The following is a 25,931-nucleotide window of genomic DNA, read 5'->3' as shown; positions in this document are numbered from 1 at the left end:
ATAACAGTTACTTGGGAAGACATACTGTAACTACAAACATCCCCCCTTCCTCCTCTTCTCCCCCAGCTGTTATTGCTGAGCGCAACGTATGGGATATCCTGTTGGTCAGCTGTCCCAGCTGTGTCCATTCCCAACTTCCTGTGCACCCCCAGCCTACTCACTGGGGGTCAGCATGAGAAATTGAGGCCTTGATGATATGCACGCAATGTTCAGCAGTAACTAAAACATCGGTGCATGCTCCCTCTCTTTCTCTCACTTTCACATATGTGCTTTCTGGTATGTTATCAACACTGTTTTCATCACAGATCTAAACCACAGCACCATACAAGCTGCTATAAAAAAAAGTTAATTCCATACCAGCCAGACCCAGTACATGCTCTCTCATGCTTGAGCTCTCAAGAATTCTGATGTGCGCTTTCCCTCTCTGCGTGCTTTTTCATGCCATCTTACGCTTTCCCTCTTACTCTCTTGCTTTCCCCCTCATGCTCTCTCACTTTTCTCTCTTTGCCTTTTTCTTGAGTTCTGGGGCTTCTCTTCCTTGCATGCAGTTTTTCTCTCTTGTTTTCCTTCTAATGCACTCTTCCCTTCTGTCTTGCAGTACTCTTTCCCACTCACTGTCTCATGCTTCTTAATGCTCTTTGACAGTCTCTTGCAGACATGCTTTCTCTCTCTTTTCCTCTCTCTTTCTCTACCCCTCTTTTGTTCTTCACATCTCTCTCATGCTTTCCCTCTCTGTTTTGCATACTCTTGCTTTCTCTCTAGCATGTTTTCCTCACTGTCTAGCATATGGCTTTTTTCTGTCATGTGTACGCCATCCCTCTCTCCCTTTATCACTCATGCTTTCTCTCTCACGCACTCTCTTTGCTCTTTTGCGCACTTCCATCTCCATCTCACATGTGCTTTCCTGTTATTGGGCTTTCCATCTCTTGCATGCTTTACCTTTTCCTTGCACATGCTTTCCTTTTGTTGTGAGTATGCTGCAACATGTTTCCTCTCACTCTCATGCATGCTTTTCTCCTTTCTTGCACACACATGCTCCCTCACTGTCTCATGTGCTTTCCCTCTTACCTGTGGTTTCTCTCCTGCATGCCCCCATCCCCCATGCTTCTGCTCTTTCATGTTCTTTTCCTCTCTTGTGTGCTTGCTCTCGCTCTCTTTCTTGCTCTCATGCTTCTGCAGGCTTTCCTGCTTTCACACTTTTTTCTTACTGTGTGCTTTTCCTCTCTCGTGTGATTTTCCTGTCCCGTGTACTTTCCCTCTCCCTTGCAGTCTCCCTCTGTTTTACTCTCACCATCTCATTCCTTCTCTCACTCTTTCCCCCATCTTAATTTCTCAAACTTTCCCACTTTCTTTTGCATGCTTTTCCACTCTCATGCTTGCACCTTTCCCTCTCCCATGCTTTTTGTCTTGCATGCTTTCCCAATCTCATGTACCTTTAAAAAATTCTCTCTTTCTTTTGCTTTCTTTCTCATGCAAGCTTTCTCTCTTGTGCACTTTTGACCCTGTCACTCTTTTCTTGTTGCTCTCTTGCTCTTCCATTTTTCTTGGAATCTTGAGCTTTACTTCTCTTTTGTGTGCTTTGCCTCCCCCTCCCACTCATAATGTCTCTTCCTCACTCATGCTGTCCCTCTCTCATGGTTTCCCTCTGTATTGCATGCTGTCTTTATCTCATATGTTCATGTTTTCCTGTGCTTGCTCTTTCTTATGTGTTGTTTTTCCTCTGTTCTTTTTTGCACGCTTTCCCTTTTTTGGGGGCATTTCCCCTCTTTCCCCCCTCACATTCTCCTTCCCTCTGTTGCATGCTTTTTCCTTCTCACTGTCTTATGCTTTTCCTCTGCCTCTTGTGCATTTCCTTTCTCATCGATGTGCCTTCTATTCCTGCCTGCCCAACCCTCCCCCTACCCCACCCCGGCTTTCTCTGCCTTGCACACTTTCCTTTTCTGTCTTGCCTGTGTTCTCTCTCACACACCCCTTCCCCCTTCCCTGTCTGGTACTCTCTCTTGCCACTTCCTCCCTCTATCTTGTGGTTTCCCTCTGTCTCTTACTGACAGAATTTCCCTATTTCTTTCTGCCACACTTCCTTGCATGTGCATTCATGTCTTCTCAGACATGTCCCCTCTCTCTCTTGCATGTTCTGTCCCACTTTCTCTTTTCCCTCATGTGCAATTTTGTTTTCTCACCTCTCCCATGTGCAGATGTGCTTCCCCCATGTCTTGATTTTCCCCCTTTTCCCCTTTCTTGAGCATTCTTTCCTTCTCTCATGAACACATGATCGTTCTCTGTCATTCTCAGTCTCACACGCTTTCCCTCTCTGTTACGCTTTCCCCCTTTTGCATGCTTCCCGTTATATACATGCTCTCCTCTTCTTGTGTGTGCCTTTTACCTTGCATGCTTTCCCTCTCACTCTCATGGGCTTTCCTTCTCTTTCTGTGTCCCTTCTCTCTCTTGCATGCACCACCCACCCCACTCCCGTGCATAGTTTTCCACACTCATGCACACTTTCCCACTCATATGTGCTTTTTGTTATTCTCGCAGCTTCTCTCTTGCTCACTCTTTCCCTCTCAGTCTTTCACTCTTTTAGTCTTGCTCTCCTGCTTCCTTTCTTTTGCTTTTTCCCCTCTTCTTTGATCTCTTGAGCTTTCCATCTTTTTCATGTATGTATTCTGTCATGGACTCTATCCCCCCTTGTTCAAATCTCCCTCTCTTGCACATGCTTTTCCCCTTCCTCACATGCTTTCACTTTCTTGTACTTTCCTTCTCATGCAGTTTCTTGCATGTGCTCTTCCCCTCTCTCTTGCATGTTCTTGCCCTCTGTCTTACGTACCCTTTCCTTTTTTTCACATGAATGCTCACCCCGTCACTTGCTGTCCCTCTGTCATAGATGGTTTCCCTCTCCTGCACGTGCACTTGCCCTCGCTCTTTTCTTCTCTTTTTCTTGATATCCCTTATGTGTGCTTTCTTTCCTAAGCATGCTTTCTGCCTTGCAGATGCTTACCCTGTCTTGCATGCTTTGCCTTTTCTCATTGCTTTCCCTCTTTCTCTCATACTCACTCTTTCCCTCTTATTTACTCTTTCCTAATGCCTCCCTGCAATGTGCTTTCCCTCTCTCTCCTTTCTCCCCTTCCTCTCACTCCCTCTTTTCCCTCCCACTTTCCCTCTAGTCTTCTCTCACACTCCACCCCCCTTGCTGGCTCTCTGTCCTTGTCTCTCACTAATTCCCTTTTAATCTTGCTGTTGCCCTCTTGCTTACTTTTTCGTCTTTCTTCCCCCTTTTTTTTGCTTGCTTTCCCGTCTCTGTCCTTTGTTTTCCCTCTTTCCCTATTGCTTGCTGTCTTTGCCTCTTGCGTTTCTCTGCTCTCACTCGCTTTCCATCATCCTCTCTTTTGCTCTCACAGTCTTTCTGTCTCACTCTCTTTCCCTCCTGTTCTCTTTGCCTCTTTCCTTCTGCCTTTGTGTCCCTCTCTCTTTCCCACTCACTTAGCTTTGCTCTGCATTTCTCCTTGATCACTTTCCCTTTCCCTCTCAGCTGCTCTCTTTCCTTCTGCTCGTCTCTCTTGTTTTCTTCTATACCCACTTACTTCCACTCTTTCACTCTTCCCTTCTTCATTCCCTGTCACTGTTACACTATTTTGTCCCCTCTGACTCTCCCTGCCTCTCCTTTCCTCTTGCTCGATGTCTTTCGCTTTCATGTGTTGTTTTTCTCTTTCATTTTTCCCCTCTGTCTCAGCTCACCTCTTGCCCAGTGTCCTTCCCTCACTCTCTCTCGTTGTCTCACCTTCTGTCCTGATTGCTCTGACTTGCACAATCTCTCCTGTCTGCTTCTCATTCCCTCTTGCTCCCTTTGTTTACCTCTCACTCTTTCCCTTGTGCTTGCTTTCTCTCTTTCCTTCTGTCTCTGTCCCTCTTGCTGTCTCACTTTCTCACTGACTATCTTTCCCACCGATTTTCTTTCACATACATTTCCACCTTACCATTTGCTTGGCCTCTTCCTCTTATTATCTCTTTCCCTCTCAATTGCAGTATTTCCTCCACTCTTGCACTCTGCCTCTTTCCCTTTCTATCTCTCTCTCTTCTCCCTGTCCTAATCACTTTTCCCCTCTTGCTTGCTCTTTCCTCTGCCTCTCTTCCATTCTTGCTCACTCTTTCCCCCTCTAGCTACCTTTTCCTATTCCTGTGTCTCAGTCTTGACTGCTCCTTTTGACACTCACTCCCTTTCCCTCTTGCTCTTTCCTTCTGCTTCTTTCTTTCTCAATTGCTTTCTTTCCCTCTGCCTCTATGCCCTGCCCCCTCTTTCCCTCTTGCTCCTTTCCTTTCATTCTCATACCTGCTTCACAGAATCACAGAATGGTTGAGGTTGGAAGGGACCTCTGGAGGTTGTCTTGTCCAGCCCCTGTGCTCTAGCAGGGCCACCTAGACCCTCTTGTTGAGGACCATGTTCAGATGGCTTTGAATATCTACAAGGATGGAGACGCCACAAACTCTCTGGGCAACCTGTGCCAGTGGTCAGTCATCCTTCAGTAAAAAAGCGTTTCCTGATGTTCAGAGCGAACTTCCTGTGTGTGTTTGTGCCCATTGCCTGTTGTCCTGTCACTGGGCACCACGGGCCTGGCTTCATTCTCTTGGCAGTCTCCCTTCAGGTATTTATATACTTTGATAAGATCCTCCCTGAGCCTTCTCTTCTCCAGGCTAAGCAAAACTAGCTCTCTCAGCCTTTTGTCATAGGAGAGATGTTCCAGTCCCTTCATCATCTTAATGCCCCTTCACTGGACTCTTTCCAGTAGCTCCATATGTGTTTTGTAGTGGAAAACCCAGAACTGGACACAGCACTGCAGGTGTGGCCTCATCAGTGCTGGATAGAGGGCAAGGATCCCCTCCCTCAACCTGCTGGCAGCACTCCTCCTAATGCAGCCCAGGTTACCATTGGCTTCTGCCGCAAGGGTGCATTGCTGGCTCATGACAGCTTGGTGTCCACATGACCCCCAGGTCCTTTTCTGCAAAGCTATTTTCCAGCTAGGTGGCCCCCAGCATGTACTGGTGCGTGGGCTTGTTCCTCCCCAGGTGCAGGACTTTGCACTTCCCTTTGTTGAACTTCTTGAGGTTCATGTTGGCCCATTTCTCCAATCTGTTGAAGTCCCTTTGAATGGCAGCACAGCCTTCTGGTGTATCAGCCTCTCCTGGTTTTGCATGATCAGGAAACTTGCTGAGGGCACGCTCTGCCCCATCATCCAGGTCATTAACAAAAATGTTGAACAGTATTGGACCCTGTGTTGATCCCTACAGCACTAGTCACTAGCCTCCATCTAGACTTTGTACCAGTGTTCACCACACTCTGGGCTTGACCATTAAGCCAGTTTTCAATCCCCCTCACTGTCTGCTTTTCCAGCCCACACTTACTAGCTTTTCTATGAGGATCTTATGGGAGACAGTGTCAAAAGCCTTACTGAAATCTAGGTAAACTATATCCACTGCTCTCACCTCATCTACTAAGCCAGCCATTTCACTGTAGAAGGTTATCAGGTTGGTCAAACATGACTTCCTCTCGGTGAATCCATGCTGACTACTCCTGATCACCTTCTTGTCCTTCATGAGCCTGGAAATGGTTTCCGGGAATAGTTGTTCCATCACCTTCCCAGGGATCAAGGTGAGGCTGACTGGCCTATTGTCCCCTGGGTCTTCCTTTTTGAAGATAGGAGTGACAGTTGCTTTCTTCCAGTCCTCAGGCACCTTTCTCAGTTCCCATGTTCATTCAAAGATTGAGCCCTTGCAACAACATCAGGCAGCTCCCTCAGTATTCATAGGTGCATCACATCAAAGCCCCTGAACTTAACGTATGTCCAGTTTGCTTAAGTATTCTTCTCTAACCTGATCCTCTTCCACCAGGGGTGAGTCTTCCTTGCTGTCTGCTTTCTCTGGGTCTGAGAGTGCTTAGATTTCTGAAGAACAGTCTTATTAGCAAAGACTGAGGTGAAGAAGGTATTCAGTACCTCAGCATTTTACATGTTTTGTGTCACCAGGTCCCCTGCTGCCTTTAGCAGCAGGAACACGTTTTCCCCAGTCATTCTTTTCCCATTCATGTACTTGTATAGAAGCCCTTCTTGTTGAGTTTGACAACCCTTGCCAGATTCAATTCCACATGGGCTTTGACTTTTCTAACTACATCTCTGTATGCTTGGACAGTGTCTCTGTATTCCTTCCAGGTTACCTGTCCCTGCTTCCACCTTCTGTATGCTTCCTTTTTATGTTTGACTTTTGCCAGGAGGTACTTGTTCATCCATACAGGCCTCCTGGCATTTGTGCCGGAATTCCTGCTCACTGGGATGAACTGCTCTTGAGCTTGGAGGAGATGATCCTCAAATATCAGCCAGTTTTCTTGGACCTCTCTTCCCTCCAGGGTCTTTTCCCACGAGATTTTGAAGCAGATCCCTGGAGAGGCCAAAATCTGTTTACCTGAAGTTAAGGGTTGTGATCTTGCTTTTTGCCCTCTTCCCTCCTCTCAGGAGTCCCCATTGCATGGTCACTGCAGCAAAGGCTGCCTTTGAATTTCACAGCCCCAACAAGTCCTTCCCTGTTTGTGAATATGAGGTCCAGCAGAGCACCTCTTCTCATAGGCTCCTCTGTCAGTTGGGCCAGGAAGTTATCATTGATGCTGTCCAGGAACCTCCTGGATTGCTTATGCCCTGCTGTGTTGTCCCTCCAGCAGATGTTGGGGTGGTTGAAGTACATCATGAGGACCACGGCCCACAAACATGAGGCTATTTATAGCTATCAGTAGAAGATCTCATCTACCTATTCTTCCTGGTCAGGCAGCCTGTAGAAGACAGTGTCACCTGTACTGGTCTGCTTTTTAATCCTTACCTGTAAGCTCTCTCGAAAGCACACCTAGATCCTCCTCAGCTTTGAAGACAGTGAATCTTTTCCACGGTTGAAAGCCTTCAGGTGGAGCAGGAGCCTTCCTCTTGGTGCTGAAGTCATGGTCTTCCAGCCTTGGCCTTCCACAAAGTTTTCACTTACCATTCTGCTAGGGACAGACTTTTCCTGTGTCTACACTGCAGTTGGGGTCCAGGGCCCTCAAAGCTATAGGGTCTCTGAGAAGATCATGTCTCTTCTTCATCCTCTCTGATGGTGCAAAGCCTTCTCACTTCCTCCCATAACTCCTCCACTTGGTGACACAGCTCTTCAACAACAGTGTATCTGATGCAGGAAAGAAGACCATGTCTGCAAGACTTAGGGGGAGGCCCTTGCACAATCCCTGCAGCTGGGGACTTGCAGACCTGCACCTGCTATCCAAAACTCCATCTGGGACAGCTGCTCCAAGAGCTGCTGGAGAGTGTGCTCTGGTGCATCACTACTATGCCTGAGAATGTTCAGGCTAGTCTGAATTGAGATCAGGATCCATTCATTGCACCCTCCTGCACAAAATGCTGTGTCTCTTAGCCATGCTCTAGGCCTACCAGCTGTACAGGTGCTTGACCCTTTCTTGCCAGACAGCAGCTGTAACAAAGGCTTCAGGCACCGTGGGTCAAGGGCAGCTGACTGAACCCATTAGAAACTGCTGGAGCTTCCTGACCTGGTTTCAGCTAGGATAGAGTTAATTGTCTTCCTAGTAGCTGGTATGGTGCTATGTTTTGAGTTCAGTATGCAAAGAATGTTGATAACTGATGTTTTCAGTTGTTGCTCAGTAGTGTTTAGACTAAAGTCAAGGATTTTTCAGCTTCTGATGCCCAGCCAGCGAGAAAGCTGGAGGGGCACAAGAAGTTGGCACAGAACACAGCCAGGGCACCTGACCCAAACTGGCCAACAGGGTATTCCATACCATGTGATGTCACGTCTAGTATATAAACTGGGGGGAGTGGGGGATCGCGGCTGGGGGACTGGCTGGGTGTCGGTCGGTGGGTGGTGAGCAATTGCACTGCACATCATTTGTACATTCCAATCCTTTTATTATTGCTGTTGTCATTTTATGAGTGTTACCATTATCATTATTAGTTTCTTCTTTTCTGTTCTATTAAACCATTCTTATCTCAACCCACGAGTTTTACTTCTTTTCCTGATTTTCTCCCCCATCCCACTGAGTGGGGGGGGGAGTGAGTGAGTGGCTGCGTGGTGCTTAGTTGCTGGCTGGGGTTAAACCACGACATTCCTCAGGCCCACAGCCCTGTGGCTCCCCTTACCTTGTTCTTACCTTGCAGGAGCATGTACCCTTAAATTTCTCCGAGGGTTCCCAGGAGTCCCCCAGTGTTCCTGGACCCTGTCACCAGAAGATCCCAAAGGAGAACCTAGAAACTGTTGTACAAACTGCTTGCCCTCTTGCTCTTTCTCTCCTGCTAGTTGTCTTTCCCTCTCCTTTCTCTGTTGCTCTTTGTTCCACTTGCTCTTCCCTTTCCTCACACTTGTTCCCTTTGCCACTCTCCCTGGCTCACTTGTGCGCTTTCCCTCTCATTTGCCCTTTCCCATTTGCTGTCTTTTGCTCATTCTCTCTCTTTTCCCTCTGCCTCTCTTTACTTGTTGCTGTCTGTCCCTCTGCCTTTTCTCTCTTTGCTCACTCTCTCCTCTTCACTTGCCTGCTCCCCTTTCTTGTTCTCAATCTCTCTGTCCCTTTTGCTGTCTCTACCTTCCCTTTTCACTCTGAAACTGTCCCACTGTGTCTTTCTCTTTTGCTCTCTTTACCTCATGCTCACTGTCTTTCCCTCTGCTTCTTTCATTCTGTGTCCTTCTCTCTTGTTCACTTTCTGTCAATCTCTGCCTGTGCTTGCTCTTTCCCTCTGCCTCTCCTTTCCTTCTTGCTTGCTGTCTTACCTTTGCTTTTCTTTACCTCTTCCTGACTCACTTTATTTCCCTCTCACTCTTTGCTGTATGCTCTTTTTTTTCTCTCAATCATACTCTAGCTTTCTTTGCCCTGCTTCTATTTCTGTCTCTTTGCCTCTCACTCAGTCTGTCTATCCCACATGCTCCTTTCCAAGTCTCCCTCTCATTTGCTCTCCTTCCCTTTGCCTGTCTTTCTGTCTTGCTTGCTCTTTCTTTCTGCCTTTCCTGTGTGACTCCACCTTTGTCTCTTCCTCTTTATTCACCTTTCTCTCAATCCTGTTTTCTCTCACCCTTTCCACCCAGTCCCCTCACCTCTCTCACATCCCCTCTGCTCACTCCTGATCTCCCGATGTCACTCTGCCCATCATGCTATTTTTTGTTCTTTTCCCTTTCTTTCTCTGCCTTCCTACCTCTTTCCCTCTCTCCCTTTGCTCTGTGCTCCCTTCTTTCTTGGTCTTGGTCTCCACCTCAACTCTCTCTCATGCCAACACGTGCTCTTTTGCTGTCTTTCTCTCTCTCTTTCTAACCCCCCCCCCCGCCCCCTGCCCACATGCCCAGCTTCTCCCTTTCCTTCTTTTATTTCCCTTGCACATGCAGTTTCCTTCATGCACATTCTCTTTCCACCTTTGTCTTTTCCTCTTTCCCACTCTTTTCCCCACTCTGTTTTCTCTCTATTTCCCTTGTCTCTTGTTCTCACTCCCTTGTCCCTCTCACCCTGTCCCCATTCCCTCTCTTTCTATTTCTCTTTCCCTATTACTAGCCTGCTTGCTCTCACTCCCTCTCTCATTCCGTCTCATTCTCTCATTCTCTTGCTTTCCCTCTCTCACTCTCCCTCACCCCCCCTCCTTGTGCACTCTCTCCCCCCCTCTCTGTCTCCACCTCGCTCCATCTCGCTCTCTTCCCCCTATGCTCCATCTCTTCCTCTCTGCCCTTCTCTCTCTTCCCCCCTTTTGTCCTGCTTGTTCCCCGTATCTCACACCCTGTCTTCTCACTCACTCCCTTTCTCTTACTTTCACTTATTTTCTCCCTCCCACTTCTCCTGCTTCCTCTCTCTCCCTTGCCCTTCCCCTCCTGCACCCTCAGCCATCTCTGCTCTTCTCTCCCCCTGCTTTTTGCTTGCAATGTCTCTCTTTCCATTGCTATTGCCCTCATTCTTTCTGTCTCCTTTTCTTTCTCTCCCTCTCTCTGTCCAGCAGATGATGTCCACATTTTCCTCAGAGCTGTCTTTTTAGGTTCCATGGCCACTGAACATACTCAAACTGTGAAGTAATATCTGCAGTCTTCTGAAAGTTGTGTACTGTCTGTTTACGTTACATTTTCTGTGTCAGAGCCAAGATTAGCATTACAGTATCACCAAAGCTATGGCATGAAAAATCCTGTGCTGATTTTTCTGCATTGTCCTCAGCTGAAGTCCAGTGAGGAAGGTGGTCTGCAGCTGGTGTACCAAGGTATCTTCCTCAAAATCAAATTGGTCTTGCACTTAATTTCTTGCCAAGGTGAAACCATTTTTGTTTACTGTTCCTTTTGTGCTTCGTAGTATTAGCATTGTCTCATCCTTTGCAGAGATCCTAGGGTATGGGTTTACAGATCCTTCTGTAATCCATTTTGCTTTCAGGAGAAAGCGTGTGGGGCTTTACAATCTTTATACTAACGTTGAGTGTTGTTGCTTTTAGTTATTCAACTTCATGCAAATTATTTGTAAGTCCAACACTCCTATAAACTTGACAAAGTAAAAAGTATGTATGATACTTGGGCTCAGTAAGAGCATCCTTGCATAATCCCAGAAGTTATCTCATTGCACCACAAGGAATAATGAGTCTCTGAAGGTGAATTCGCTGCACGTTGCACCAGAAAAAGCTGTGAAGAGAGTTGGGGGCAATATTCTGATACATTGCATGAAGTATACACAGTGCACTGAAGGAATTCTCTCCCCTTCCTCTTCAGTACTTTGGATATTCCTTCCTCTTAATTCTGAAACAGAAATCTTCAGTTTGAAGCATAGTACCAACTTTATTTCTTCTCTACAATTAGTAAGGGATGCATGATGATGCTGGGTTCTCAGTGGTTTATATTACTGCTCAAGCAGGAGCAGAGCCATTCAGAGGGGCACTTCTGGAAAGAGAGGGTCACACTTGTAGACTTTTGCTTACATACTTCTTTACTGTAGAAATGTTTCTAGAAGTAACCTGTACTTTTTGCTGTTAATGGCTTTGTCTTACTGTTCTTAGTTGCAGGCTTTTTTCTTTTTCACCATTAGTTTTCTGTCCTTCTCTGTTCTGTGGCCAACATAACTGGCTGCTTAGTTCTGGTAGCTGTGGATAGGACTGTACATATGCTACTGTCCTTCTGCATTTATCCAGGATTTTTCTATCTTCTGTTCTCACACCTTTTCTTGAAATGCACAAGTTCTTCTGAAATGTGTATGTTACTGGGGTGGCAGGAGTAATTTGAGGAGAGAGCTGTTATTTTAGTGAAGGCACAAGTTTAAAAATAGTTACTGTAATGGAAAAATACAAGAAAGAACTGACTCTGCCCTCAGTGCAGAAGAGCAAGCATTGCTTCACAGAACCATAGAACAGCCCAGGTAGGAAGGGACCTTGAAAGATCATTTGGTCCAACTTTTCATGGGAAAGGGAGCCTTGTTGAGATCTTCTAGCATCCTGTCCAGTTGCATCTTGAAAACCTCCAGTGATGGGGACTCTACCACATCCCTGGGGAGATTTTTCAGTGATTGATTATTCTCACTGTAAAAAATGTCTTTCTTATACGGAGATGAAACCTCTCCTGGTGCAACTTGTACCCATTGCCTCTTGTCTTCTCCACGTGTTATCTGGTGAAGAGACCACCTCTGTCCTCTTTGTAGAGTACTGGAATACTGTGATGAGGTCTCCCTGACCCTTCTCTTCTCCAGGGAGAGGAGACCTAACTCCTACAAGTCTTACCTTGTAGGGCAGGCTCTCCAGCCCTTTGATCATCTCCGGCCCTCCTTTTGACCCTCTCCGGTCTGTGCGCGTCTTTTTTGAATTGTAGGGACCAGAACTGAATGCAGTACTCTAGGTGTGGCCTGCCAAGCACTGAGTAGAGTGGGATGATCACATCTCCATCTCTGCTAGTAACACCCCTGTGGATGCAGCCCAGGACCTGATTTACCTTTGTTGCTGCAGCGGTGCTCTGCTGACTCATGTTCAGCTTGTTGTCCACCAGCACCCCCAGGTCCCTTTCAGCAAGGCTGTTCCCCAGCCGCACAGATCCTAGCCTGTATTGGGCCCTTTGGTTATTCTGTCCCAGGACTTTGCACTTGTCTTTGTTAAAACTTCATACAGTTCTTGCTAGCCCACTCTTCCAGCTTGTCCAGGTCTCTGTAAGATGGCTTTCCCTTCTGATGTGTCCACCTCACCACCCAGTTTAGTGTCATCAGCAAACTTGGTGAGGGTGCTTTCAATCCTATCATTCAGATCACTTATGAAGATGTTGAACAGCTTGGGGCCCGGTATCAATCCCTGGGGGACCCTACTTGTGACAGGCTGCCAGCCTGAGTAAAAACCATTTATTACCACCCTCTGAGTGTGGCCTTGTTGGCCAGTTTCCTACCCATACTTAAATAATTTCCTACCCATTACTTAAATATTTGTGCCTCACCCCTCTAGAAATGCCTTAGGACACTTCACGTGTCCTGTTAGACTGGTGTATTCTGAACTGGTAAGTTTGAATTTAATTAAATAACATGGTAACAGTCTATTTTAAGTCTCTTCAGAGTCTGCCTGTCCAGAACAATCTTTGGATACAATTTTTCTTTACACCTTTAGCTAAGATGATGAAGAACTGTTTGTTTACGAAGGTGGGCAGGAAAGCCTGTAGATACACCTTAACAGAAAATCAAGCTATAAGTTTCCTTGTTATTCCCTGCATGTATGATGCTGATGTAAAATGCTTCAGGCTTTTTTCTACCGGAAGTCTTCAGAAGTGCTAAGTGGATTTTGGAAGAATACTTGCAGAAAATTGACTAATGCTGGGCTTTGAAATAATTATGATTTGTGTTTTGCTTGTTAGAAGTTTTAATGATTTGGTTATATCTTGTTGCTTTAAAGTCTGGGCCAGTGTCAACAGGAATAGACTGATTTAACTTTTTTGGTTTTCTTGGAGCTGAACAGAGTAACACATACTAAGGATTAACCTGAACAGAGCCTTATGAGAAAGCTTGAGGCAGTGATAACAGGCAGGAACAGTCACTCCATATATACCAGTATGGCCCACCGCAGAAGTAGTGAGGAAAAACATATCAAGCAGAGCACTCGGGATTTCATGCAAATCCTGTCTTTGAAGAATGGCTGGAACTCATCAATAGCTGTTGTAGCTTACCTAGAGAAGGCTGGTTTCCTGAATCAAAGGTACCTACTGAAAAGGAGTAGCTTCTTTGTGGTGAAGAAATCTAGAGATTACATGGCCAGGTTGCCAAGAGTGCAGTTTAGCGATCTCTTTGCCTGCAATCCTGAAATAGACACCGATGTTTGAGCTTGTGAAGTGTTTTTTTCTGTAAGGGAAGGTGAGGACTGATCAAGTGAAGCTGAAAAGCAGAGGGTTTCGAGTCCTTTGTAAGTTGATTGCCACAGGATCAGTATTTGGGGAAATGAGCACATGCAGGGGATGAATTGTATCTAGTGGACATCTTTCCAGTTAGGTTGCCAAGATTTTTAGAAGCCTTTACTAAAGGTACAGCTGATTTCTTTTCCTAGCAGTTAAATAATAATAGCCATTCAGAGTGGCTGTTCAGACCTTCTGGCCCAATGCCAGCATAATTGGATTCCTACTTGCAATCTAATATAAGTCTGTTGGGTATTCAGTTTAGGGAGTTCCTCTGAACTATTTTTAGGGGCAAAGCCTGACTGAAGAATGGAAAAAGGAATCTGAAACTTAATTGATACATGCCCTGTGTTTTGGATAGAGCTCTGTTCTAAGCAGGTTAGCTAGTAGTGGATGCCAATGAGAAGAGTTACCTCTGGTGGGTGACTGATACTACTTCTCTTTCTGACAGGAAGCTCCCAGCACAACTGATTATGCCAGCAGTGAAAACGGGCAAAACCATTTTTATGATCCTATTTTTCCCGCTCTTGATGCTGAAATAAAGAGAATTGAACTTTCAGGTCTTAATAGCCTTTTACAGCTAAGTCTTCATGAGAAACTGCTGAAACCTATATTGCAGTCCACTGTAACTTACTGCCATGGACACTTGACCTTGTTCAGGTAGTTGTAGCTTCTCCGCCTTTCTTACTGGGAAAGAGGATACACAGGAAAATCAATGGCCATCCCCAAGTTCCTTCATTTCCATGGCTGTAGAATATACTCGACAACCCTTTTAGCTTGCTGGCAACTACCCTTTTTGACAACTGCCTGTTGATAGGATTTGGTGTCAAAAATTGTGAATCTATAGAATTAATGTTGTTTTGATTGATAGTCTATACCAGAGTTGATCATGTAGATTTCGAAAGGACTTTTGGTTCCCTTGGATCTGCTAAAAATATGAAGTGTTTTTCCACGTCAGTGCAGGATTGTGTGCTATAATCTAAAACAACACTGTAAGAATTATACTGGCTGAGAGTAGGGCATATGGGAGAGACACAGTAAATTTGTTCTTGTTGCTAAACTAATTGATATTTGCTTAGATTAGACAAATTTCTTACAGATTGCAGATACTCGTAAGATGTCACAGACAGACTGTTGGAGTGCTACAGGGTTTGTTTCTGACTGCAATCCTTTATTAATATATGCAGGACAGATTAACGAAGTGCCAACTATTTTTCGGAGAGCACTAAACAGGTAGATCTTGCAAACTGAAACTGCAGAAAGCCTAGAAAGAAAAGTACCACTAATACAGTAAAAAATGTTAATACAGTAAAAATTGCCTTCAAATATGCAAATTCAGCATCCCCAATAAGAGGTAATCTAGGCAGTGATATTCAGCTAGAAAAGAGGAGCTGGAAGGGCAGAAATGTTAGAGGATAACTTCTGTTGGAAGGATTCAGCACATTTCCTACTGAAACCCTCAGTCATGACCCCCATCCCTCAATCCCAGAAAAATGACAATCCTAAGGTATTCCTCACTCATATGCTTGCATATTTCTAAAATGTTTATTTAATTTGGTGGGTTAGAACAAGGGTTGGAACAATGTAAAGTAGTGTATTTTAAAATTCCTTGTGGAAGCATTTGTAGGGCTGTCTGTGGAGGTTATTTGCTTGATTTTTAAACTACAAAACTTGTGCCACCATCCACCAAGTATTCTATATAACAGGGAGACATACTTTCACAAGAAAAGAGTTGTTTTTCTTTCATGTTTTTGGCATCATAATTTTTTCATTTTACAAACCTTGTATTACCCATTTTAATACCACCTTAGAGATGGAGTGAGAGGTGAAGGATTTGTTCACAAAACATTGGCAATTAGGATTTTGGAGATCCCAAGAAGCAAAAAAACCTATTAATAGCACAATTTCTTGGCCATATTTTTCTATGTATTAAATATTCAATTAATAGAGAGGATTTTTGTTGAAAGCCAGTATGTGCTCTAGACTATGCTTAATGTTTGCAGTCTAAATATGGCATGTTCAGTGATGTGAATCTGTAGCGTTCTTTGCTTCAGAAGCTTCCGAAAGCATTGTTTTTTCTGGATCTAGCAATCTTCAGCATCAGTCTCACATGAAGTCATCTTTAACACATTTGGATTTCTCATTTGAGTCCCTGGAAGCTAACTCGCTAAATGAGCTCGATGTCAGAGGCTGGGTACTTATTTTTTTACTCCTGCATTATGCAGAGGCCTTAATATTGGGGTGGTTCTGTCAGAACATGGAGGTAGTGCATACGGTTTACATCCCTCTATGCTCTCCTCCTTTAAATAGGAAAAGGCATTAACTGCTGCAGAGGCAGTTCAGTATGGAGTAGTTACAGGTTGATGCTTTACATGTTTCCTGTAATCTTCCATTGTTTTCACTGAAACAGCACTGAGAGGTTGCAAGGTTATTCATCACTGGCTGATCCAGTTCATAAATGGTAGGATACATGAGTGGCATGCCACAGCCAGCTTTCTGTGCTCTCCTGGTGACTTCTTTTGGAATAACTCGGGAACCAGCTGAACTGCCTGGATTGTCTTGGTCATGTTATCAGCAGCACCCTGATCCCTGTTGACTGTGTTCCTTGTAGCCTGGCGAAGCCCTGTACCCTGTGGTCACTCTGTGAGTGTAGAATGAGCAGGAGTGCGCAAAGTCATTTTTCTTAGCTATTCCGCAAATTGGGTGCCTGGCAGAAGCAAGAAGAAAGAATGGTGCTGTGCTCAAAGAACTAAGTCATTGCCTTAGCATCAGAATAGCCAAGTAGGTCTAACTGCTTGTGCTCAGTCATTCCAGTGCTCTTTCTTCAACAGCACATGTGTGAACTCTTATACCAGCTCTAAAATAAACTGAATTATCCTGCTATTGAACCACATTAACAGTTTAAATTTGTGGATACAGTGTGCTTCTGTTGCCTTCTCTAAATTGCACCACTGTATTATACTGTGAAACTGTCCAAGATTTCCTTCTGCAGGTAGGTGTCTATCTTTTGTTGAGAGATGAAGCGATTGCAGAGACCTTTTGGATGTAAAGGTATTACATAAGCAGAAAACAGTTCATTGTTTTACTGTATCAGAATACAGAAAGAGTCATACCATTTACTTATTGACTTGGGGATTCTTTGCTAGTAATCATAATGCGAATGTGCAGAATTTAAATGTTACTAGTAAAGATTACTGTGTGCGCTCATTCTAGTTTAAAATGCAAGTATCTAAAATATTACATCTACCTAATTTTTGAGCCAAAGATGTGAACACACAGAGATTCGATTCAAAAATAATCTTCCAGCCAGTTTCTTCATAATTAAAAAAGTAGGGATTTCAAAAATTTTTAACACCATTGATTTACGATTAGGAGCTTTCTCACAATAGGGTACTAAATGTGTTGTTAAGTGAGCACAAACTAGGGAAAAAGATATGAACTGAAATTTAAATTTAAAATACAGGGCTCTTGAACAACCTAGATGTATAAGTTTGTGGACACTCTTACATCTCTCTTTTAGGATTCCCTTGAAAATGTCATAATTGAGCTTAATAAATATGATAGCCACAACCACTGTTAGCCTTCATCTAGCTGGTCTATCAAGTGCATTTTTTACTCTAGAAAATGGTTTAAAAATTGCCTGTTTCCCTATCTGACTCAAAAACCATTTTCTCTGTTTATTCAGTTATATCATCTACTACAAATACTGGTTTTACAGTATGAAAACAGCTAAGACTGAGTGAACTGCAGTTGTTTAATCCTTGTCAACAAAATCAGTTATTAAACATAAAGCTGGTTATTTACACAAGCTCACTGAAGACTAAGATAGTGATGCAGAAGCAGGGAGCAGCCTAGTTCACTCCTAAGTCACAGTTTCCTTGGCTAAGCAGCGAGGGAGATAGTTTTCTGTGAACTGAATGTATGTTTTGCAATCATTCACACCTGCTGTTCTCAGCTGATTTTTCAACTCTGCTTTCATGACCTGTTCTTCCTTCCACTGAAAGCCTTGCTCTTGACTTTGCTGGAAGACAGGACTGTATCCTAATTATTTTGATTTAAAGAATAATAAGTTTAATGGTTTATGTAAAATACTGCATTCTGTACCTTACTTAGTCATAAGTGACTAATTTACGTCTGATGGAAGTGCTAGTCATCTTAAATTTTTATTACTTGGAACAAGATCAGAATTAAAAACCGGGAGGAGCAGAACAGATTCTCAGATCAGGATTTCAGTGTAAATCATTTCCGCTTGTCGTGGTTTAACCCCAGCCAGCAACTAAACACCACGCAGCCGCTCACTCACTCCCCCCCACCCAGTGGGATGGCGGAGAAAATCAGGAAAAGAAGCAAAACCCGTGGGTTGAGATAAGAACGGTTTAATAGAACAGAAAAGAAGAAACTAATAATGATAATGATAACACTAATAAAATGACAACAGCAATAATGAAAGGATTGGAATGTACAAATGATGCGCAGTGCAATTGCTCACCACCCACCGACCGACACCCAGCCAGTCCCCGAGCGGCGAATCCCTGCCCCCCACTTCCCCGTTCCTATACTGGATGGGACGTCACATGGTATGGAATACACCGTTGGCCAGCTTGGGTCAGGAGCCCTGGCTGTGTCCTGTGCCAACTTCTTGTGCCCCTCCAGCTTTCTCTCTGGCTGGGCATCAGAAGCTGAAAAATCCTTGACATTAGTCTAAACACTACTGAGCAACAACTGAAAACATCAGTGTTATCAACATTCTTCACTCTGAACTCAAAACATAGCACTGTACCAGCTACTAGGAAGACAGTTAACTCTATCCCAGCTGAAACCAGGACACCGCTTTTTGCCAATGTGTTCTTTGGGGAACTGATGATGTAAAATATTTTGATCCAGAGAGGAAAATGTTCTGCTTATTATTCCAGTGAAATAGCTTTATTCCTTCCTTTGTCTGAACAGGTAAGTATCTGAATTTGGTGTGAATTAGTCTCTGCACATGTGGTTTGGGGAAAGTGGACACATGCCAACACAGCATCATTGCTGCAAGTTTGCACCTCAGGGAAGGGAGAAAAATCAAAGTGCAGAAAACCCTTTCACTTCCATTTTCATCTGACTCCTGTCGCCCACCGGAATACCTCAGTGCAGCAGATTTGGACCATGTAGGTTACATACGGGGCAGACATTTCTTGCAATACAGTGGGCCCAGCTGATCTAAGGTGCTGTGACAGGAATGCAATGTATTGCTCATGTAAGCCTAAGGATATGGTATTCTCTGGAGAATGTTACGTTAGCTAGCTTTGCAAAGTTTTGTAATAGCACAATTTTTATGTTGTTTTGTACAATGTTACTGGCTGTGGGCAGCAGTGTACTCTGGCAAGTTTTATGCCCTTTACAAGGAGAACAGACTCCATCTGATTGTCCATTGTACAGATTAGGCAGCTTTGTGAAGAGTACTGAAGTCTTTCTTCTCTGCCTCTTACCATCCAGATTCTGTGGAAAGGCACTGGAAGGCCAACAAGAGACGAAGCTATCTTGAAACTGCTTAATGGAGACTTTAACAGTTAGAACAAAGTATATTAAAGCACAGAACCTTCTAAGTGTGAGGTGAACTGCTGGGTGCCTTTACTGCGGTGACAGTTGCTATGCTTACACTTAACATACTTACACGTTATAGCATATGTAGAGGTGATAAGGACAAGCTTTATTAGTTACATTGTTGCATCAGTAATCAGTTTTCTAACACGAAGTGGAGATCTGTGAGTATTCTTTGTGTTGTGAAATAATGCTAAAGAGTGTAGGAACTCGGATGCCTGTACTAAGTTTGCCTGAGAATGAACTCTCTGTTTTTGTTACCAGGAATTCAGCAGCAGTGGGTCACGGCTGTTTCTGCTATGCTCTAATGCGTTCAATTCCAGTTGCCATCTACATTGTTTTGGTAACAGGTCTGCGTTACCACCTGTTCATATGGAGCGTCTTCTCGCCAAAACTACTTTATGAGGGAGTGCATGTGTTCATCACAGCCGCTATCTGCCTGTTCTTCACAGCCATGGATCAGAACCACTCTCACAAAGTGCAAGATTGAAAATAAGTGTGCGGTACGCAGTTCTGCATTGCAATGTCCAGTGTGTCACTAGAATGGGAGAAGGAGAATAATGGCTTTAAATTGTTGTGTAGAATTTGATGAGTAACTTTGTTTATTTTAGTCAAGATCAGAATTTGAAGGGCCTGTCCTATTTCAAAACTGAGTTTGCTTTAACAATGCTGAATTGAAATAAACTGTTCCTTCATGGATAACTTTTGTTCTATAGCTGTCATTATAGCACTCTCCAAATAATAGAATGGCAATATTACATGATTTGAATTTAAAAATGTACATCTTAATATAAATACAGACCAGCACCTCATGGGCACTGGAAAAATCTTTTGCATATACAATTTTTTTACCTTCTTAGACTACAGAATCCTAAAAATATGCAGGATTTCTTGGTGCTGTTCACAAGATCTTATATTCATTAGCTTTGGGGATTTTTTCATTAGTTTTATTTCTAGTGTGTGCACTGAAAGTATTATTAAATTATTGAAATATTTTACAAATATCCCGGATAAGAGATTTTTTTGTTTGTTTTGCATAGGCAGCATTTCTATTTAAAGGCGGTATATTCTTTGTAAGGTGAGTCCAGTCATTATCTGTAATGGATTTCAATCTGCACTTCAGGCACTGGATAAGAAATGCTAATGGGCTAACAAAGTCATGAATCTTCTATGGAGTCCATTCACTGCTAAAGTGTTGTGGTTTTTTTTATTAATGTATAAATCTTAAATCAGGTTGGTGGCAGCTGTGCTGAACATTTGATCATGTTTTCCACACTAGGGTAGAGACTTATGAGCCATGAGCAGGGAAATAGTTTAATGGGCTAAGTTACCAACAGAATAAAAGGTGTGTTTGCATCACCTTTCCCCTAGTGACCTGTCCAGCCACCTCACTTGAGTGTGCTGTAATTAATTCCTAACAATGTTGTTTTCCTTGCTTCTGTCAAGCAGATACACATTGATGACTATACTGAGCATCAGTATTCTTTATGTGGGTTTTTTTGCCTCATATTTTTGTCCATGTTAGCAGCCAATAGGATTTAATCTAAATGTATTAGACCTGTAGCAGAAGAGAAGCATGCAGGGAACTCTAATTTTTGTTATAAATCTGAAAATAAAAAGCTTTTAGACCCTATATAGCTGACAGCACATTTGTTAGGATCACTGATACACTTTTCATCTCACGTTTCAGATAGAGCAAATCTCTAAAAGTAGGCCTTTCGTTTTTACACATTAATAATAGACCATCTTGATCACTAATAATGACATTTTTTTCACCTGTAAAACAACAAAATTTTCAGTACCCTGGCCACATATTGCTGTTCACCTGGAGAAGGGACTACTGGATCTTAATGTCATTCACTGTGACCTGTTGGAAGTTTGAAAATTAAATACTTTTAATAAATTTTTTTTTCACTGCAAATTACAGACCATTTAAAATAGTTTGTATTTGTGAATGTTGTACACATTTACCATTTTCATCATTCTCATAATTTTTCTGGTTACCTGTTGCCTAGCAACCATATGGGGATTATTGACATCTTCTCTGTTTGCTTACTTGGTTAATTCCTAAGCAATCCTCCCTAATGTTCATACAGAATATGTTCATAAGAGATTTAACTCAGAGAGAAAGGGTGCTAATAAAGAGATGGAAGAGGTGGAGGGGAAGTTGCTTCTGGGGTACAGAATCCTAAAACAATGTGGCCTGACATTTTATTTTATTCCTTTCTTCTGGTATTTTTTGCTTGTAGTGTATCTCTTGGACATTTTATCAAATAGTGGAATCTAAACTATTGTGTGTGTATTAAGGTTGCATTTCTTCAGATTACTTAAATAATCCTAGTGTCCCCTTTCTTCTCTGAAGTTGAAAGATGTCCAGACTGAATCCAGGAGAAAATAAATGGCTTGGAAAAACTATGGTTTTCAAGACCAGGAAAGGAAGGAAGAAGGAGGAACTTTGACTGCAACTCTGTCTTGGGTTAACACATGAGTTTGGGTGATATTTCAAGAAAACATGGTGCTTTCAGCGTCAGAATTGCCATTTTTATTCTTTTTCACCCTTTCTCTTTGGGTATAGGCAAATGAAATACTATTTTATCTTCATCAGCTTTTGGGGAGACAGTAAAGAAATTAGTTGGTTCTTGCTGCTCTGGCGTGGTTATCAGCTGGGGGTGCAGCTTCCACAGGAGAACCCTGTGCACAGGCACAGACTCCTCCTTAAATATGTTCTAAGCAAGGATGTTGTGTACTTCTCTGTTTGGATGAAGTTTTGACACATGGTAAATTTTTCCACTCAGCATCTTCGCTGCTGGTCACTGCCAGGTTCAGCCAGTTACAGTGGTCTATAGCTTTCTCTACTAGATTTCACTAGATCACCATTAGTCAGTGTGGCTCACTGCCACTCAAAGCTTGTAACGTATGTCCAGTATGGTCCTAAAGATCCAGAGTGTGATGAAACTTGAGCTAAGAAGAGGCTCTTGTAAATGAATTCAGGTTTAAGGAGAAAAACCCAACCTATTCATATTTCAGATACTATATATCTGTATTTCTGCTCTGTAGAAAAAAAACAAGTTTTCCTTGGCTCTATATAAGACAGCAGAACATCCACACCACGCGCCACAGCCTTTGCAGCAGGCAATGAATGCATGCTAAGCCACTGCTCCTGTGTGGTGCTGTCTGTAAAGGTCAGGGCAATTTTTGGAATTCCTCACATAAAGCATTTGCAAATTAAAGAAGATTTACCTCCACAACTGCACAGTCACAGGAGGAGGGGGCACAGATGCAAGTTGCCATGAAGGGCTTCCTCTGAATAACCAAGACTTCCCTGAGTGCTTTAGCAGCACAAGGAGGGGAAGGAAACTGGTCCCGCTGATCACTGGGGCAGGAAAGGGAGCTGGATGATCTCATTGTAGGCTGCCCACTCTGTGAAATGCTGTGATCGGGGGATGTTCATGAGGCTAGCATTACGCTGTCTTCCAGAAGTGTAAGGAGGGTCTGGGGAATGACTGGCCATCAGCCCCTCCTCAGTCCCCAGGCAGATGATGGAGAGGGAGACTTTCCCAAGAACTAGATGGAGGGGAAATGACAAAGAGGGATTTACCAGGACAACTTGTGCCTGGCCCATTGGTGCCTGATTGCGTTTTCTGAAGAGATGACAGACTCTGTGGAGAAGGGAAGAGCACTGGATGTTGGACAACTTTACTTTAGCGAGGCCTTCAACATGGTGTACTTGGTGCCCAAGTGGTGAGCTATGGATCAGTGGGCTTGAAGGTGTACTGGATCACTGGTTCTGAGGGTTGACTTGAGTGGTTTGTGGTCTCATGGTTATCTGGTAAGCAGTGGTGTCCCTGGGGGGCAATGCTAGGGCAAGGCAATTTAAGATCTTTCTTAAGCTGGATGGGGGGATGGCAAGACCAGAGCAAGTCTGGAGATGGTACCAAATTGGGGGGAGCTGGGTGTATGCTGGAGGGGAGGGTCACCCTTTGGAGGGACCTTGTCAGGCTGGAGAAATGGGCTGCTGGGAAGCTGCAGTACGGCCTGGGCAAACACTGAGTCCTGCCCCTGGCTGGGAAGAGCCTGGTAGTGGTGCAGGGTGGGGCCCATGGGCTGGGGAACAGCTCTGGAGCCCCAGTAGACAGCAAAGTGGACCATGAGCAGCACTGACAGCCCGATCCTGTTCCCCAGCTGATCAGTATTCATGGGACACACACACACGGACACACACACATGTTTGCATAGATTGTTTATCCAACACCTGGCCCAAATCCCCATGGCCTCCCCTGCTGCTGGCACCTAGACAGGAACCCCAGAGGTTTGCAGCCATGCTCTGGTTGCTGGTATCCAGACCTCTTCTCTTACTGGTGAGTCCTGCTTGAAGTTCACTGGTGTTCACACATACCTACTTAGAGTAGAGACTGCACTCACAAAGAAGAAATAGGATTTAATGAGAGGATGGGGCACACAGCGGCGATAGAAGTGAAAGGCTCCATCAGAGAAATACACTGCCTAGCAACTTGTTTATACTCAATGAGCCCTTTTTATCCATTTTTTCCTCTGCTCTCCCATGTTTGTTGCTCCCCAAGCCATCTTGATCCTTCTTTTTCCCCTCCTTTGGTCCTTTCCCTGAGCATTGCATAATGACTTACATGTTCTATCAGTCCCCTTAAAAATGTCCTGTAAGTTTTACAGAATCCCCAAGTGCTCTTCCCTCTGCATCCCATAATGAGTCCTGTGCTCATTCAGGCAGTAAGCTCCTTCAGTCTGCAAGGTCTTCCAGGAGAGGAGTTTCTTTGGTTGACTAATCCTGGTGGGCTTCACAGCAGGGACAATTGTCTAATCGCTTAGTGAGTGATTAGATTATCATCTAAATAAATTACTATAAACTACTGATTAAGCAATTAGGTTAGTAGAGATCCTCAGCATGTCCTTGTTCATCTGACCCTCTCCAGACCTTTGTGTTAACCATGAATAGTCTTTAATTACATAAGTTCACAGTGATTAGTGCCTTGTTATGTCCTGAGGATGAGAAATCTCAGGGAGCCCTTTTGGCTGCAATCAGCTCCCAGAAGGGAGGGCGTGGAGATGTTGAAGGTGGACTCTTCTCAGAAGGGCACAGGGACAGCCCCAAACGCAACAGGCACAACTTGCAGTATGGGACATTGCCAGGAGGTTGGAGGACCCTTTTCTCCTCCAGCTGTTTACTGTCTAGGGTGGAGGTCAGACCTCCACCCTTGGAGATTTTCCCACCTTGAAGCAACCTCATTTAGTTGGCCCTGCTGTGGTCTGGACATTGTATTGGGTAAGCTCCAGCGGTCTCTTCCAGCCAGTGTTTTTCAAGGATTCTGTGGTTTTGTTATACTTAAAGTTGACTCTGCCATTTTTTACTGACTGTTTCACAGGCTATTTCCTGAAGTCAAAGAGCTTTGTCATTCATTTCACAACAAAAATAAAAAAATTTAACGAGCAGGAAATAAAACATCTGTGTCACTGGGTTTTTTTAAGAGATAAACATTGCAGCTGAAAACTGTTGTTAGTTTTGGTTTTATTTTATGTATCCTTGTATTTATACATTAGATACAAGAAGTGAGCATCACTGGAAGGAGAAGTTTAATGCCATCTGCCCATAGCCATGCCAGCTTCAGTGCCTCCATAGCTTGAGGATTCCCAGATTCAATGATAAAGGGTGCTATTTTGCCATTGCTTCTGTTATGATTCAGATGATTCCCCAAAATGTTCAGCTTGCCTATTAGGCCTGAAATGAAAGTTTGTGGGCTTGCTGTGATCACTGCAGGCCCATACTGGGAAGACACACACACACACACACAGGTGACTTGCTTTCTGAAGGTGTTTTTCTGGCTTCAGACTGAGAACTACACCTGTGAACATTAATTCCTCTATTTTGCCTGATGGGGGACGTAGGTTCATCCCACAGGACATGTTATCTCCCAACATCTGATAAAAACCTGGGGTTGCTATGAGGAATAGCCTTGTTCCTTCAGCAGCTGTCTCCCCCACTCAGTGTAACACCATTGCCCTCCCAGCTGGGCAGGGTGTTGAGGACACATTTTCAGCCTGGTACTAGCTTACGGTGTAACTCAATTCAATCTGTAGCTCAAAGCACACCCTTTTTGCCTGACGTTGTTGTCAGCTTAAGGATGAGGGTGCTAGCCAGCAGAGATGGGCTTCAGGATAACACTTAGTCTCCAGACGAACTACCTATGGTAAAACTTGCATCACCTATGCCTTTTTTACGCCTCTGATTTTACCACTGTGGTGTGTTATATTTGGTGATGTTGACTGCAAAGACCACTGGTGATGCAGAATGATACAGCAGGGCTCACACAGCAAATGTGCACCCCATACTGCATGGATGGTGTATTGGTCACCAGCAGGAAGACACAAAGTCCAAAACACTCAAAAGCCTCTGCAGCTGTTACCTTGAGAATTGGTTATATCTGGTGAGATAGGAAGACTTGAGCTGAACTTTTCCTGATACAAAAAAAATGAAAGCTGCTTGAAGAGCGCCGTCTTTGGAGGCTGTAGGACTTCCCAGTGGGTCAAAATAGCCCTGCCAGGTCCCAAGCTTTTGCTGAGCTGCAGAACCTGTTTGTATGGGGTGGTCCCCTGAAAAAGCTGAGTCTATGGTTCCAGTGATGGCGCTGAAGAGCAGCATAGTGTCTGCAATTGTTAAGCCTTGCTGGTTTGGCACAAGTTAGTTTGTCACTATTTGTGTACAGCAGTTGCTGAGAAGAGTTAGTCTGTAGATCCTTTGGGTGGCTGAGCACAAGATCAAATTAAAGAAAACATGCCACTGAATCATACCTAGGGCCTTGGAAATCAACATTTTATTATCTAAAAGTGGCCTTTAAAAGGAAAAGTGACAAATAGATCCACTGGCCCCAATTCTGCTTGGTCCCTGTGTGTAGTACTTCCTACAGTAAGCTGTAACAGACTTCCAGAGGTGCTTG

At 44.0% G+C, this 25,931-nt stretch overlaps 1 protein-coding gene across 6 annotated transcripts in view; it reads left to right on the top strand.

Annotated features, from left to right (window-relative positions):
• PIGG (phosphatidylinositol glycan anchor biosynthesis class G) overlaps positions 1–23,705 on the top strand; it is a 101,803-nt gene extending 78,098 nt beyond the window's left edge. For 2 of the 6 annotated variants that reach the window (XR_008233381.1, XM_052776140.1), the window contains one exon: positions 19,231–19,377. Coding sequence is in view for 4 of the 6 variants with exons in the window: in XM_052776138.1 (XP_052632098.1) it covers positions 19,231–19,456 (226 nt within the window). In the remaining 2 variants the exon portion in view is untranslated. Of the gene's footprint in view, positions 1–19,230; positions 20,888–21,328 lie in introns of those variants that run through there. The other 4 variants (XM_052776136.1, XM_052776139.1, XM_052776138.1 and 1 more) reach the window with 3 other exon arrangements.
• Positions 23,706–25,931: the final 2,226 nt, after the last annotated feature.

The sequence above is a fragment of the Harpia harpyja genome, chromosome Z (genome assembly GCF_026419915.1).
Source record: "Harpia harpyja isolate bHarHar1 chromosome Z, bHarHar1 primary haplotype, whole genome shotgun sequence".
NCBI lineage: Eukaryota > Metazoa > Chordata > Aves > Accipitriformes > Accipitridae > Harpia > Harpia harpyja.
This window is presented reverse-complemented; position numbering and strand designations above follow the sequence as displayed.